Source organism: Python bivittatus, unplaced genomic scaffold, assembly GCF_059951505.1.
Source record: "Python bivittatus isolate LINGU-HERP-01145 unplaced genomic scaffold, Pbiv_v1 ctg000080_np1212, whole genome shotgun sequence".
Taxonomy (NCBI): Eukaryota; Metazoa; Chordata; class Lepidosauria; order Squamata; family Pythonidae; genus Python; species Python bivittatus.
The window spans coordinates 3,023,752-3,040,954 of NW_028277035.1; the positions used below are offsets into that span (position 1 = coordinate 3,023,752).

A 17,203-nucleotide genomic window follows, 5' to 3' on the forward strand; every position below is an offset into this window, starting at 1 on the left:
TCCCAGATTAGTAGTTCTCACAGAATTTGTAAATAGAATCTACAAGCAGAAGACTGCTCTTGATTATATAGGTGGCCATACTCAATTTGTTTGGGATGAATACATTGAAATTAAATCCAGCTAAGCTAATGGACATGTTGAAAGATGGCATTAGCTTGAGCAGTCAACAAGTTTGACTGTGGATCCAATCTGACACACTTTATTGCCCATTTGTTGGCAGTACGGCCAAGCAATCCCAGGGAGATCAGCCTTGCTTCTATTGAGGCTGGGGTGGGCATGCTCCGTCCTCTCTGGTCCTTAGACACTACCATTTTGCTGCAAATAATAGGTTCTTTCACACCCTTCCTCTGTACCAACCAGGCCTCTGAACCAAGACCTACTTTAGAGATCTGGACCAGCCCAAATAGTAACTGACCAGCAATGGTGGAGGTGGTGGTGGGGAGGCTACACTCTGAAGTGAGAAAGAGAGAGAGGAGGCTCTGAGACTCAAGACAGCTAAAAAGCAAGAAAAGAAAAAATACAATAAATATATAAAGAAAAAGAAAAGAAATATATAAAGAAGTGATTTACAACCTTCATCACAATAAGTATAAATAAATTTAATAACTCTTCACACCCGATAAAGTTAAACAGATATCTCTTTATTCCATATCCCATCCTTTATCTATAAGCAAATCCACAAAACATAATCTTTTCAATCATGGCATTAGCAAAAAGTCCATAAAGGGTTGCCAGAACATTGCAAAAAATGTCTTATTTTAACTTTGATCAAGTAAACCAACCTTATATTCCTTCCTTTTACTTCTAAAAGTCTTAATCTTTAATTCAATCAAATATTGTCAGAGGATTTTATTTCTCTTCAATTCTTCTTTATCCCATCACACAGATTTCTTCAAGGCTTTAACAAACCTCTTTTGTAGATCCAATAAGAAAACATTTTTCAGGTCATTCTGGTTTATCATTTGTATTTCCCTTTTTAATTTTTAAAACTTCAGCCAGTTTCTTTTGCATATCCAGTAAAGCATCATTTTCCAAATCATTCTCTTAGCCTGTCATTTATAGTTCCACTTTTGGTACTTTCTCTGTCTTGTCAAATAAAATTTGCTCCACATCAGTCATTCCTTCATTAACATCTTTTGGATACAGTCTATCCATAGAAGCAGACATCATTACTGACAGTGTTGATATTGTAGTTACTAACTTCTGGCTCCATTCTTCAAAGAACTCCTTTAATATTTCCAATGCTATAATGTTCTGTATAATTTTGTAAGTCCCAGTATTAACTGACATCAAGCTTGTGTTTTTTTTCTGTTTAAAATCTTTAGTCCTTTCTAGTGTCCAGTTTCTAAAATCATCACTTATCTTTTGTTATGACTTGCAATTGCCAGGATAACCAAAATAAATCTGTTTCCCATTGGAAGCTATTTATTTTTGTATATTTAATTCCAAAATCTTATAGTAAAAGTCAATATTACAAATTTATCTGGACCCTTAATCTGTTTATAATTTTCTTAGTTCAAAATCTTATTTAGTTTTTTGCTATTTATTTCAAGTTCCTTAAGTTCTTAAGGTTATAATTACTTTTTCTTTTGTTCAGAGTTGAAGATAAATTCCTCCGATGAAGACTTTTCAAACTTGTTGTTCCAAAGGACTGTAATAGCTTTAAGATAGGTATTAGGCAATTTCTGAAAGTGATTAGAAAGTGAGGTTTGCGAAGTTAGTATCCTTTAAAAGACTCTGCCGTGGTTGCGAACAAGATGGCTAATCCCTTTGTCTCCTGACACTCAAGCACATCAAAAACTGATGTCCTACAGTCTCCTTGTGGGGAGCAGACATCCAGAACACATGTGGGCAAACTCCTGTCCTCTCCTTGTCCTGAAGGTTTCCAAGGAACTGGTCTACTCACTAGTTCCTTGGTCTTTGCTGCAGTTGTCGGCTCCATTTTTGCGGAGCTCTCTCCTGTTCACCATACCTCCCCCGGAAGTCCTCAACATTCTTTTTTTTTTTAATTAGAAAAAACAATAACAAACTGAACTTGCACTTTGAGCAGAAATGATTTAACATATAATATCAAATTCAAAATCTCTAGACTCCTTGACCCATATCTTAATTATTACTGCATGTTTTCCTTCAAATTTTAACACTTACTAAATATCAAAGGCACATAGTACAATCTCTCAAATGCTACAAGATAAAATATACCACTTTATATCAATTAGTAAATATTAATATTGATATTAGTGAATGCCTACTGTCAACCTCAGTTGTCACATATCATACACCGGGTATATTTAAACCGTTTGGGAACTGTGCATTCTACAAAAGCTTTGCATAAGAGTGCGAAAAGAGCAACCTCCAGGCTGCAGGGATATTAATGATAACAGTAATAGCACAATAATAAAATGCAAAATAAAGTATAACAAACAGGGCTATCCACAGGGTGTGATCAAAAAATTCAAGATGATGGTTACAACAATACAATTGAAGCTCCACGATGCACATAAAAAATGGGTGGAACTTCAAGCACACTGTTGCAACCACCATCTTGTCTTTTTTGTTCACATCCTGCAAACATCCCCGATAACAAATTATAGCATAATAGAGTTTACGGAAGGCTTCTTAACTCTGCCTACATTGGAGTGTGCTCTTTGATTTGCTGCATAAAATCCAGTGTGGGCCTTAACTCAACAGAGAGGCTGGTGGTCTGGAAGCACCCTCTGCTCACAATAGGCAGCGGTAAGACACCTTATTGCCCTCATGAGCTGAATGCACAGCCCCAGAGTCCTGTTCAAACATGGTCTGCAAGAAGACATGGACATTTACTTTGGGCAGATGTCTGATCTGGAAAAGGTTTCTTCATGTGATATACCATTGCATATTAGTTGTTTGACAAGAAATATATTCTACTTAAAACATACTTCATTTAAATGCTGCCTTTTACTCAGCCTCTCCAAAATTTATGATAAATTAATTTCTACAGAATTGTGTGCATTAATGTACATCTTATAGGGATGGGTGAGTGAGGAAGTCCAAGCATCAGAAGAAAAGAGGGAGGCCATAAATGGGCTGAGGTCAGGTCCTTGGAAATTTGCTAAGCAAAGTAGCAAAGTCCCCCCCAACTTGGTATCTCCTAGACTCTTGTGTCCCCAGGATTTTTTCTGGCAGGCAGTGGGAAATCGCTTTCCCCATCAAGCCTTGTTCTTGGGTCTGTTGGCTTTGCTCACTGCCTGCTCCCTCACCAAATAAAATGGGTTGGGGATCATCTCTTCTGTTTGATACTGCACTGGATATAAAACAACTAACATTCAAAAATATTTGGAGAATATTTAAAATATTGGTGAACGTTCGGAAAGGATTTGATATCAAAACCTTTAAAGGAGGACAGATCTGCCGCAGCAAGTTGCTGAAAATTATGTTGTTGTGTTGTTTTTAGTTTGCACATATTTTTTTAAAAAACCACAAAAGATTCATTTCGAAGAGTAAGTTTACTGAGCTAAAACATATGGATATTTACTGAAAGCATTGTGATGCATGAATATGCCTTTAACTTTGTCTCTCACTAGCTTCTCGGTTACCTAATGCTAAAACAGATAAGATAAACAGTTTAATCAGTAGAAAAGAAGGATGCACAGAGGAAGACTGAGAGAGAGAGAAAGGAACATCCATTTGTGAGTCTGAGAAATATCTGTCCTCTACTGCTTATAAATGACTTCTACTGCACATCATTAATCAAAAGCTTTCAATACACAGGGGTTGTATTTCTTGAAACACACCCTATCATTTCAGCAAGTAAAAATCAATGGAATCATAAATAATTAGAACTAAAAATCTTTAAGAGGTTCACAAAGAATTCCATGGTGTTACAACTAAAATGCTGACTGGTCTTTCAAGTTAAAATCCAATTTAAGCCCTCTCATTTGTTAATCATACATTACCAGACCAGCAACAAATCCTGGAATAAATTAATATTGTGAACTGGAAAGTGTGTGATGATCCACTAAAGAAAGGAAGGATATTGATAGACAATCATTTATAGCATGAGAAAATAATACTGTTGGCAATATGTAGGGAAATGAACCAGACTTTCCGGAAAAGTTGGCTGGTACTGCAACAAAATGCTGTTATTAATTAATTCTATTCAATCTAGATGCTGTTCTTCAAAGGAAGCTTTTATGTTTCAGGAACATCATATTTTCATAGAAGCACAGGCTGTGTTTGCAGGACAGGCCCATACATGAATAAGCAAAGACACTCTTTCTCAGGCAGTCTCCCCCTTTTCTTTCTTTACTCTTCCTAGAACACCCTAAGAAAACCTCAAACAGGTGGTACTCAACTTGAGCTATAGGTACCATATGTGGGGTGTGGGAGGGCTAATCATTCCCCTTTTTGCTCCCCCTCCCCCACAACCTGTATTTCTACAAAAAGGGATGCAGCTGGAGTAAGAGCAGATTTGGCTTGAATCTATTCCTGCTGCCTGGCCCTGTTGCTGGAGGATGACGGTGAGAGGGCTGACTATGGGCTAATTTCTGGCATTGCAGTTCTGACAGCATGGTCAAGAAAAGTAAATATACTCTAAACTATGGTTCCAGATTGTGGTTCTCTACCTTAGCCATATTCTTGAACTGCAAGTTTGGACAGCATATTAATCCTAACCTTGGTATGCTTTAGCATATCATACAAAGGTATCTATAATTTTGGAAGATTCCTTGGAGGTACGGTAGGGCAGCTCCTATTCAGTTCAGAATTCATAATGCAGAATGCAACAATAGCATTGCTGAGAAATAGCTTCCTGACCTTTACTTAAATGCCTCCAGCAAAAGAGAGCCTACCATCACCTAAAGCATTTTTTTTTTACTGTGGAAAAAAATTAACATTTAGAACTTTCTCCTAATGTTAAGCTTGAAATCTGGCACTCTATAATTACCACCCACTGGTTCTAGTTCCACCCTTTGGAGTTCCAGGAACAAGGTTGCTCCTTCTTCTGCATGATTGCAATTTTTCAGGTACCTAAAGCCAGCTTGTTAGCACTTAAATAGCAACAGGAACATTGTTGCTGGAAAAAACTTATACATCTGTATAATGATTTTTTTTTTCTCCCACCCCACTCCTCAGAGGTCACTGGCCACAGCAGCCTGGATATAGAAACTGGTTTGTCATTTTTCAGTCAACTGCACAATCTACTTGTCTCCTGCTGCTGCCTCATAGCCTTCCCCTCCCTGGAATGAGGAGGAGGCATGGTAGCGAATACTTGAGCACCACCCAGAATTCCAGTTGTTACTTCCTGCCAAACTAGAAGGAACATGAGTCATTCCACACCGCTTCTCAGTCATGTTGAGACAAACCTACAAAGGTATTTGCTTTTATGAAGTCCCTTTCTATAGATCAGCCAATTGACCTAGCCAAAGGAAAGTCACAGTTTCAAAAAGCTTGTTCACACTTTGCTGCTCATGGCATGGTATGCAAGAAACCGCAGCACATTGTGACTCAGGGTGTTAGGTTGGCTTATCTTTTTTTTTTTAAATAAAAGAAACCTATACAAGAATTAAGGATCAGAGGGGAGTAAACAATCTGTGATACACAGAAACCTTTCTTGTTGTCTGGACTTTGGCCAGTCCCCATCAGCAAAAGTTCTGACCAAATGTACAGGACTGAAGGGTGCTATGTGCTTCTTTTAAGATGGCCAGGCAGGACTATGACAGTCTCTAGCAATTGGTAACATGCCATTATTGACTTGCTTATTTTGGCTAGTTTACCTGTCCTTACAAGTCACTGGGTTTAGTAGTCGATGAGCCTGGGAAACTGTCCATCATCCACATTTTTCTGCAATACTGCTGAGCAAATCACAAGCCATGTCAGATGCTTTAGGACACTGGGAAATTCAAAATGCTAGTGGGCAATGTCCCAGACTGAACTTTCCAAGAAAAACATCTGAGCAAAATAAATCGCATCTGTCCTCTTGAACTCATTGAAGAAAATGTACAGTATGAATTGAAGTCATATACACTCCTTACTTAGGAGTCTTTGGTACAGGATCTAACAACCATCACCTGTCTGGAAGCCCAACTACTTGTAATGACAACTGATCATTCCCTGCTTATTGCTGGCTTGTATTTCAAAGGGTTCTCAGCAGTTGGGGGGCAGGGCTCCCTTTTGCAGGATTGATGCTAGCTCTTCCTCTCATTTAATCATTCTTCCTGTCTATTGACATCAAATATTTTTAATCTATCAAAATATGCTAGCTGCTTCCTTAACTCCATGAGTTTCCTACCGTTTAACCCACCCACATGGCCTCTGGAGACACATTTTCTGGTTGTGGGAGGTTCCTGGGTGGAAGTCAAACTGGGAAATGGGTCTGCACCTGAACTGGAGAAGAATCTCTCCTTTGAGATACCATTCCAAGCCCTCCCTTTGTCTCCCCAAAGCTTGTAAGGAAATCAAGCCAAGACAGCTTCAAAAGCATCTCTCTGGAGTAATGGATCCAGAAATAACTAGCAACTGGATTCAGGACAGTATCTTTCAAAAAGAGTGACCATATGTGTTTGTTTGTTTGCTTTTTTTATCTCTTCTTACTAGGATGAAATAACTGCAACCAGCCAGTATCAGCCCAGCCTATATCAGATTATCCACAATCTTCTTCTTTCTTCCAAATTAGTAATTATTCTCACTTCCACTCCTAAATGTCTTCAGCCAATACAAACAAATGCTTCCATGCCAACTAGTTATGCAATCGTTTTTTGTACCCAGGAGTTTTGCCCTCCCCCAAAGAGTTAAGCTTGAAAAAAAGTGCTCTATTTATAGCTGCTGACAGTTGGTAACTATTATGGATGGTACAGTATTATGGATGATCTACTACAATGTGGTGGAAGCAAGAGTGCATGGAGCTGGCAAACATTTTAAGAACTGAAATGTCTAGTAAACATTCCATATATGATACAGGGAATACCACACCTCTATAGCTTGAAAAACCCTGTCCCAAGCAATTCATATATCTCCAGCTTCAAACCTATGGTAACATACTGTAAAATCATGAACATGATGCTTCTTTTAGCCCCCTAAAGAATGAAATCTTTTTCATCCGCTCTCTGATTCTGTTGTGGCTGAACATGTATAAGTCCAGATATATGGACAGACTACCCACTGTGATCCCTGCCACCCAATTCATGTTTCTCCCAGCCAAGTGCAGACACCTACCTGAAAGCTAGCAACCATGCCACACTTAAAATATTTGTGGCAAAAATACAGTTTGCCAGTAATTCTGATAACTATGAACCAAAAAAACCATGTTTAGATTCCCCACTTTTGCTACAGTTCCCTCAAACAATCTACCTGTTCCATCTGCCCACAGAGCAGACTAACTTGGATGAATGGTTTTGCAAAGCAACAAATACACTGGAATTCATGAAGACAAATTCATGGACTGTGCATATGGACGAGATGCTTGAAACTTTTTTGCCTCTTCATAAGTCTTTGCTTTCTTTTTGCTGTTTATGAATTCATGGAGTTCTCCAAACTCCAAGTGGCATGCCTGAGCAGAGAAACTGAGGGCTTAATAGCTGATATCTCAGTTAGGCTGGGCTGCCATTCTCTGCACTCAACTAGGAGTACAGGCTGAGCTGTGATTGGCAAGAGCTCTCTGTGGGCCCCAGTCATAATAAAAGAATGTATGTGGGGTGAGGATGGCAATAAAACACTGTAGTGATAAAGCACATTGAGGATGTTTTGCACATCAGACAGACTGCCCATGGAGGAACTCATTAAGTTTCTTCGGAAATGTCAGGAACATAAAGATTAAGAAGTTGGAACTCAGAAAACATGATACAGCATAGATGCCTGACAGGGCTTATTACTTATTTATTTATATCTGAGCAGCATTCCTAATTCAAAGGTGAAATGTTATTTCAGAGCATGCAAAGGGCAAACATAACACTGTTCTGCTGCTCCTGAAAGCAGCAAGGTCTTTTCCTGAGATCATCCTGCACCTATGGAGGGCATCCTCTTGATCCTAGGGAAAGATGGTTCAAGAAGTGGCTAAGAGATGCTAGCTGCAGACCCCGGGGCACTCCAAACGCACAGGTTTGTCTTTGTGCTCTACCTGGGGCTGCCTTTGAACATCACTCAAGCTGTAGCTGGTCCAGCATGCAGCAGCATGAGTAGTTATGGACACACCTTGACACACTCATGGAAGACCACCACTATGCAAGCAGCACCAGTGGCCAGTGGGCTTCCAGGTGCAATTCAAGCTGCTGGTTCCCACTTATAAAGCTCTTCATGGCACATGCCTCTTGTTTCCTCTGCCTGTCCAACAAGACCTGACAGAGTTGGCCTGCTGCAGATTCCATCATTCAAGTCGTGCTATCTTGTTGGACCAAGCTGATGTGCCTCCTCTGTCACTATTTGGAACAACATTCTGACATCTGGATGGCTTTGACCCTGCCTGCCTTTCAAAAAGCCTTGAAGATCCAGCTCTTCCTTCAGGTACTGAGTCAGAAGCCCATCTTAATTGTTTGAATGCATAAACTGCCCTCAGCGTATGTTTTAGTTATTTTTTAGTTTATTTGCTGTTTTTAATGTTTGTTAGTTGCCCTGAGCTACATGGCAAGCAGGTAGGAATAATAAATAAAAACAATGGATAAATCCAAAGTGCCACCCAGCCATACTAATAGTCTGTGAAACAGGGATAACATGGGTAGATTTATATTAGATTTGGAAACTACAAAATCATTTGTATCGAAAGCAAAATCTGGAAAGCTAGATCAAACATCACAATCCTTGTTCCAAAATCTAAACCAGACTTTCTCAATCTGACAGCCCATTGGATGTGTTGGGAGTTTGCCCACATTGGCAGGGAATTCTGGGAAGGCAATCCCAGGTAGTCTAAACCAGTGTTTCTCAACCTCAACAACTTTTAAGATGCATGGACTTTAACTCCCAGAATTCCTTAGCTAGCATGCTGGGAGTTGAAGTCCACACATCTTAAAGTTGCTGAGGTTGAGAAACACTGGTCTTAACAACCCATGTTACTTGTCTTTTATTTTGGTGAAGAAAAGCCAATTGACAACAAGAGAGAACAAATAATGGATTTAGAATATATGGACTGGGCTGAATGTAAAGCCATATAGATCTAGCTGGATGTTCTAGATGTAAAGTAGGATGAATCTATTTTCAGGTCTATATAGATATTCTACCTTTTAAAAGGCCTTTATGTTTTAGGGTTTCTTTTCATCCTGGTACATCACAGTTCTAGACTTTTTTGAAATCTTGGTTTTGTTTACTGGAATTATCAGAGAAAACTATCAAAACAAAGCCCATGTTGCTGCTCTTTATCGAAAGCCCACCTCTCAGGAACAGCCCATGAATGAAAATGGATAAAATTATCATAGCTGTTCTTGAGGACTGGCCATTGCTTTTTGGTTCTGAATATGCCTTGCATGTAAGAAATCTGAGTCTCCCCACCTAGCAGCATCATTAAAAGTATTCTTTGCAGGCCATGGGGCACAGAGTTCTATGGCTGAAATCCTGGGCAGCTGCTGCTTCTTAATTGACTTGGTTCTTGCAATAAGATAAAAAATAAACCATGATGTAAAAGCCACAATGGCTGCATTCACATAATGCACTAAACACAACCAAATACAGCACATTATGGCTTAACATGATTAGGGAATCTAGCCATAGTGTCACTAAGTGTAAGACAGCTTCCTCCACTGATATGGCAGAGCTCTCTCCTAGTGAAATCATTCACCACAGGGTTATTTTGCGCATTCAAGCACACACCCTCGCCCACATACATACATCAGCCAGGATTGCAATTTACATTCAGCAAACCAAATCCTTCTCCCTGTTTATTACAAACATATATACTGCAAATCAGTGGAATTCCTGAAACACTTCTAGTTCAGGTTGATGGGCTCTACAAGATCACCGTGGATTTCTTTATTCCATATATATTTTTCCCTGGGAAACCAACAGTACCATGTTAATGCTCTACAGGACTAAATCCACGATAAGTGTACGTAAGACTGCAGCATAAGAAGTACACAATGAAGTTGTTCCAAGAATTCTCAGAGCTGAGAGTCTTCCAGCTTTAACAATGTACTAACATTGTATACCTTCATGCAATATGAAGTATATTTATTTACTGTATAAATGAGGTCTAATCTGGAAATGTAAACTAAAGGAAGTATATTACACATGCAGTTAGCTTCAAGATAGATGAATGAAGTTGTCATTTGAATGCAAACCTTTTCTCTAGGCTTCTCAGCAAGAAACCACAAGTATTCTTAAACTCAAAAATATATTCAGCAAATCCATGGGTAGGCAGTAAAGTAAGAGAGTCTGTATAAAGTAGATGCTGGAGGTGAATGGAAAAACTCTAGCAAGCATTTCCCTTTGGATCCAGTACTTCCACCATTTGCTCTTGTTGCCTCCCCAAACTTCGGAAGAAAACAAGAGAAATTCAGATGGACAAAAAAAGAAAAAAAAATAAAAAGGACAAAAATCTAAGGAACAAACCCCTAATATAGCCCTAAGGACTGAGCATTCTCAGTGGCCATGAGTCACTGATCAACAGTTCGGAGAAGAGATCAAAAATTGGATGGGAGGGAGCATGGAATAGAATCTCTTGGAAAACTGCATGGCTGATGGAACATGGAACTGAGTAACATTCTGATCATTGCAATATTTTGTTGCTAGTCTTAGATGTACATAATAATAGAAAAATCATTTCTGTAAATGCTGCTCCTTCTGTTGTGTCAAACTGACACCACCTTCAAACAAGATGGTGATATCTGAAAATTTGGGGGAGGCACAGATTTTGAAAAGTGTAAAACAGTTAAGCAAGAAAATAAAGAGGATAAAAAACAAAACCCCTGAAGTGCACGAAGAACTGATACAGGTAGTCCCCAGTTTAAGAACGAGTTCTGTTCCTAAGGTCTGTCCTTAAGTCGAATTTGTATGTAAGCCAGAAGAGTATTATTGTATAATACTGTATAAGTAGTATTGTGTAATGAACTTGAACCATTGTGTATTTAACTCGAACCATTGTGTATTTAACTCGAATTTTGCTACAATAGGCTCTGTTCTTAACTGTGGGTAGTCCTTAAAGCAAGTGTTCTTAACCCAGGGACTACCTGTGCTTCCAGCTATATTTACAAGCATTCAACACTACAATCAAAACTTTTCAAGAGCACAGCTCCATCTGGGACTTCAGCAGACAAGCTTTCCAACAGTAATATGCTTCTCTTCTCAAGCAAAAATAGAACTCAAGAATCTGAGCGTATCCATTCCTCCCAACATTTTGGAAAAGAAAGCAAAACCAGCCCAATTTTCACACTAAACTTTGCCCCTTCCAGGATTTAACCTATTGCTGAATCATTTCCTGGCTGTTGGCTGTATTCATTTCCTCTAGAACACTCATAGTTTTTTTGCTTTAAAAATATGAGAATTAACCATTCTAATATTAATTATAATGTACTTTAACAACTGTATGTAGTATATATGAAATGGCAGGCTGGATATTGCACAACAGTTTAGATTCAAGTATATCGTCTATCTAAATACAGAAGCAGTAAAGACAAAGCTGCAACTTTATGTATCCATTGATCTAAGACCAAAGATTATTAAATTTGGCAGGTGCTACTTTTCATTAGACTTGTAGCATTACATTTTTTTCTGGAGACTGGTAGCTGGTCCCTGATAAAGTTGTCCCCTCTCACTAATTCAGGGACAAAATAGAGAGAACAACTGGGGAGAGAAGAAGAAACCTATAAAATCATTCAACCAACAAACATTTTGGAGCATACATTGTGGTTTAGTGGGAAAGAGTTGGACAAGGAGTAGAGAGACCAAGGTTCAGTTTCACCATCAGCCACAGAAGCTCACTGAGTGACTTTGGGTCAGTCATTCTCTCTTGGCCCAGCCAACATCACAGGGTGGTTGTTGGGGGGAAAAATAGAAAGAGGGAACATTATGTTGATTTGAGCTCCCAAATGAAACGTGAGAAAGAAATCTAATGAATAAATACCCCTCCAATGACATCTTTTCTCTAATTTTTCAGGTACTTATTCTGTCAGTGTAATGTAAGAAGAATTACATGCTTTTCAGAGTTGCAGCCATGCCAGTAAAGGGCAATAAGATATTCAGCTGACAGCCCCCAATATGCATTTTTGGAATATGCGATTCTTAATCTCTGTACAAAAAACAAAACAAACAAACAAACAAAAAGGCAGCCAAATCTTCTACCTGGTGACCAAGAGAAGGCAGTTGGCAGGTAGATTTTATTTCCAAAGTACATGTCTAGTGCAAAATTTTGTAGGAATTAAACCAATGGAAAATAGAAAAGTGGGTGCATGTGTTTGGAATGAAATCCATGCTGTCTATATGCATGTCCTTTTAAAAAATGTCTGACCATTAAACTAATGTAATCAATATTTCAAACAATTAGGGAGTCTGGAAACTTCCTTAAAATAAAGCCAGTGTATGCCCATTGTGCATATTTTCTTCCACTACCCGGAACAATCATAGTTATACTTCCTTTAAGATTTCCTTGCTTTAGAGATCTTGACTGCTTCACAACTTTCTCCATGGGAAAAAGAAAAAAGCTCTAGGTTTGCCCAGTATTAAAGCCCTTGAGGCATATTAAACTATGAGTCCTAGAATTCTCCTCCAGCATGGATTGGGAAAAGCTGATGGAGGATATATGAGACAAAGAAAATTCTCATCCAACTCTGGCCTACTTGCACCAGGGACAAAAACTGATTTTGGTTTTCCGGTATCCTCTTAAACAAATAATACTTTCACTTTTTCCCAGCAACCAAGGGATCAATTTAAGGAACTAGGAAGAAACCTGGACTGCCTTTATTAAACAGGAAAAATGATTTCTCGTAGCACCTTGGTGAGCACCTACAGTGTAATCCTATATATGCCTATTCAGAAATAAATCCTACTGAATTCAGTGGGGCTATGCCCCAGCAAGTGGGCACAGGACTGAATCCTTAGCCTTTAGACTATTTATGTTTTAAAAAATATATCTGTAGGCAATTGTAGTTTATGTTCTCCCTTTATGTTTATGAATTCCAGATCTTGGTTCAGTTCTGCCAAAAGAAAACTATCCGAATCAACAACTTACTTGAACTGCTTGATTGGGGACCCTTTGTTTGGGGAGCTTCCGCTCGGCAAGCCTTTGCCCACCGCTTTGAACATCTTGCTGTTATCCTTGGAAAGTCCCTGCTCCTGGTACCGGGAAGGCTCCTGAAGGAAGGTGTGAGTAGGCTCCAGCTGCTTTTGCCTGCTGCTCCTGTTGAGATGATATGACAGAAAAGGTTGAGAAGGTATCCAGATTGTTAAGAGCAGAATCTGGATGGCTCCTCCCCAAGCTGCAGGTAATCAAGAGCAGAGATGAAAACTTGCTAAAAAAAAAAGACTAGAAAAACCAGTTTATGACTGAATGAGTAAAAGCCAGAGGGAGAGTGGGAGACCCCACCCTGGTACTCTGAAGAACATGCCTCTGTACAAGCAGAGACTTTCCCAGCTATGTTCACACGGTTTTCAACAGCCATTTCATGCAATACCCTTCTTTTCCTGCAAAGGCTAATCTCCACATTGTAAATCATGTTTGTCTCTAGTAATGAATGAAGTGCAACTCTGCCTATAGCTAATGCACAGAGTAGGCAGCCCATCTGCAAACTTGCTGTCCAAGCTATATCTTCATGTTGCGAGACAAATACTCTACATCTTTATATACTTGTCTATCAAATTGCATTCATGGAAGTATCTTCTGTAGGAAACAAGTATCCCATAAAGCAGGCTTAATTAGGAAAAGCATCAAGAACCAATGCCTTGGAAATGACTTAAAACAAAATTAATCTGTTTGCTATAATATCTGCCATACTGGAAACCTGTGGCTGTAATCAAAAGTTATATTTTAGAGAGCCCAGTAGGAATATCATACTCCTTTAACATTGCGTTAGAGCATGATCCCTAACTGTCATGAATTTGAAGATCATATCATATCAAGTGGCTTCCCATGTTCATTCATAAAATGGCTGCCATGTTGGTAAAACTACCAGCTCTTGGCTATAAAACTTTGGAAGACCACTAGATGGCAGCATGGTGCCAATATTTTCTGTATCTCTTTGCTGTCAACTAGTGGTCATCCATATTTTTGCAGCCTTGAGCTTGCAGTCCTGAGCATTACCAATCACCAAACGTGAATTTTTCAGAAGACAAACTAGTGAAGAGGCTCCCTACCTGCTCTGGCCTCCCTGCCGCCCCTCAAATATTTTATGTAGCCACCCACATTTTTATTTACTAAAAAAAAGTACGGGACGCATGTAGAGCCCAGGAGCATTTTTGGAATTGACAATGTGGGAGGTTGGATTTTAGTTTTGCAGTATTCCAGCTTCGCATTTAAAACACATCTCAAAATATTTGAAAACCCAGATGGGGCTCCTGATCGGTCTCAAGGGAATTCCACATGCATCTGGTGCTCACAGATTTCACAGTGGGGATTTCAGAAATAAAATGCCTCAATAAATGAGCTGAATCCACTGTGATATGAACAAACTTTATTTGGTTTCAATCTAAAACAGGCTCAAGAGCAACACACAGTATATACATAGCTTGTGTAGACAAGTGTTTCTCAACCTTGGCAGCTTTAAGATATGTGGACTTCAGCTCCCAGAATTCCCCAGCTAGCCATGCTGCCTGGGAAATTCTGGGGGTTGAAGTCCACATATCTTAAAGTTGCCAAGGTTGAGAAACACTGGTGTAGACTATCATATGTGCACGCACACACACACACACACACACACACACTACATATAGCATATTATATTCTTACAAGAAGCTCAGCACAAGGAAGCAATGTGTAAACAACTGGAAATTGAGGACTGCAGACTATGTGGCCCCAGCTGCAATATTTGTAAGGCTCTAAACAGAAATTATCCCTGACTTACACCCTTTAGGTATGTTCTGTGCTGCTGTTCTCCTAACACGTCATGCAACATTTCTCACTGGTCTTTCCCAACCTCATGTCTGCCAAAGGGGTTGACTTCCATCATTCATTGCCCAGGCTGGCCTAGATTGCATCAACAACACTTTGCCACCTCTCCTGAGAGTTCTTATGGAGCAGCTGGCAGAGCATTGGTGCCTTATATTTCTCCCACTATTTACCCTTTTTCCACTGATCTTCTGTAACAGAAAAGAGCTTGCCCAATTATAAGCAAGCAAGCAAACAAAAGCTTTCTGCACCTGGCAAGTTCACGTCCTCACCCAGACATAAAGTTCACTTGGTGAACCAGCTTAATTTACCTTGCAGGGATGTTGTGAGGATAAAGGCTGGATAGGAAAGTAATAAAGAATAAAACAAACTTGTTGGCCAGCATTATAACATCACATTATTTGTTTATTACCATCTGTCAAGTCAATCCCACTGGTGCCACACAGCTATTTTTATATCTATTCTTGTTTCTATTTCTGGTCTTCCAAATATATGCAGTGGCGTATTTAGGAAATTCAGCCAGGCTGTGCGTTCGCTTGTAGATGCTTCTGCAATAACTGGAGAAAAGCTAGTGTGTGGAATGTACAGCCACAGCCCAACTGTAAGATGAGTTGGCGACTTGCAGCCTTCTCCCCAGATTGCTAGAACCAACAGTTCAATGATATTGAATTCACTCTAAAGATGTGAGATAGGAAGCTGCTTCACTCTGAGGTTCCCCAAACACATGCACACACACAGAGGAACAAAATAAACATCTCTGTGATACTTTCATATGATAGTAGCCAGATCCAACAATGATCTACTTTTCAGTTTCAATGGATTTAACACTCCTCTGTACAAGTATGCAAGCAAATCACAGTAGCTATTTTTCCCCGCCTTCCAGGTGGAGCAAGTTCAGTCAATATTGGCATTAGTGGTTTGCTAAGCCCCTTTTGGCTTTGGTGATCAATGCCATCTGTGATACAACTGGTATGGGTGTGCAGGAAAAATGCAACTCATTTTACATCTGAATTCAAGACATGCCAGGAATCTGAGTGGAAAGAAAGGTCTTGCCAAAACTAATACCAGGGCATGGCACTCCTTCACAGGCAAAATAAACAGAGTTAAAATGGTTTTCTTGTGTTTGTGTGTGTGTTTTGTGTCATTTTCCAGGACACAACTAGAGAGGAATTTGGAAGTTAAATTGAAGAAACAAGGCATACAGGTATCGATCTAGGTGGCAGAAACTGAAAGGATTCATGGGGTTTTAAATAGACCTTTTTTGAACTGCTTGGGGAAACAAATTGGAGCATTCAGCTGGATGCTGGATGTGAATGCAAATGCTTCAGATGCCTTCAGGATTCAGGGTATTTCTATGTATTCACAAATTGCTTGTAGCAGAGATTTTTACAGCATTTCTGCTACAGTAGCCACATCTAAATTGCAGAAAATCTGAGAGACCATTAGATAGAAGCAAAGAGTTAGCATTTTCTGTACCACTTAGTGGTCACCTGGATTTTTCCAGTTCACATATGGCAATCCTGCTTATTTCAAACATGTTGTATTCATGCACTCCTACAAGGTAAGATACAACAACGTTCACCAACCTGGTGCATTTCAGAGTTAAGAGGCTCAGTGTCCATCGTTTCCAGTAAATACTGTATGGCTGAAAACCATGGAGATGGCATTTGTAGTGTTACAGCAGGTTGAGATATGGTATTACATGATAAGCATCCATATTTCAGTTTTTTTAAAAGGTTAACGGGCTGGAAACAAAGAGAGACAAAATCCTATATTATGTCTTTTGCAATTCTCTTTGCTATCTGACCTGGCCACAGTTGGAGACCATAGGCAAGGTACCAGAAGCATTAGTGGTTCAAGGGTATTAAATGCTCCCAAATATTTTTTCCATTATTATTCCAATTCTCTCATCACCAGAGAACAGCAGAAGCACAAAATAGGATACGATTATGTCCTGAACCAACAATATTTTTGGACATCAAAACCGATTTTTTACATGCCAATTTAAGAGAAAAACAGCCAGTAGATGATGCTGGTAGAAACATGAAATGAAAAACCTCTTCAGTTTTCCTTGGACCATTTCATACCCGGACATGCACTACATCTTCTGACTTGAGTATTCAATAGTTCCTGCTCCAGAAAGTGTGCATTAGCTTTTATTAGAAGATGCAATGAAAATCCCCGGTCTATAACATTAAACTCCTAACA

At 39.3% G+C, this 17,203-nt stretch overlaps 1 protein-coding gene across 1 annotated transcript in view; it reads right to left on the reverse strand.

Annotated features, from left to right (window-relative positions):
* Window positions 1-17,203, reverse strand: part of EVPL (envoplakin) — a 77,558-nt gene that overhangs the window by 44,595 nt on the left and 15,760 nt on the right. The window contains exon 2 of the mRNA XM_088133383.1: window positions 13,124-13,291. Coding sequence (XP_087989509.1) covers window positions 13,124-13,197 — 74 coding nt within the window. The 5' untranslated portion in view covers window positions 13,198-13,291. The remainder of the gene's footprint in view (window positions 1-13,123; window positions 13,292-17,203) is intronic.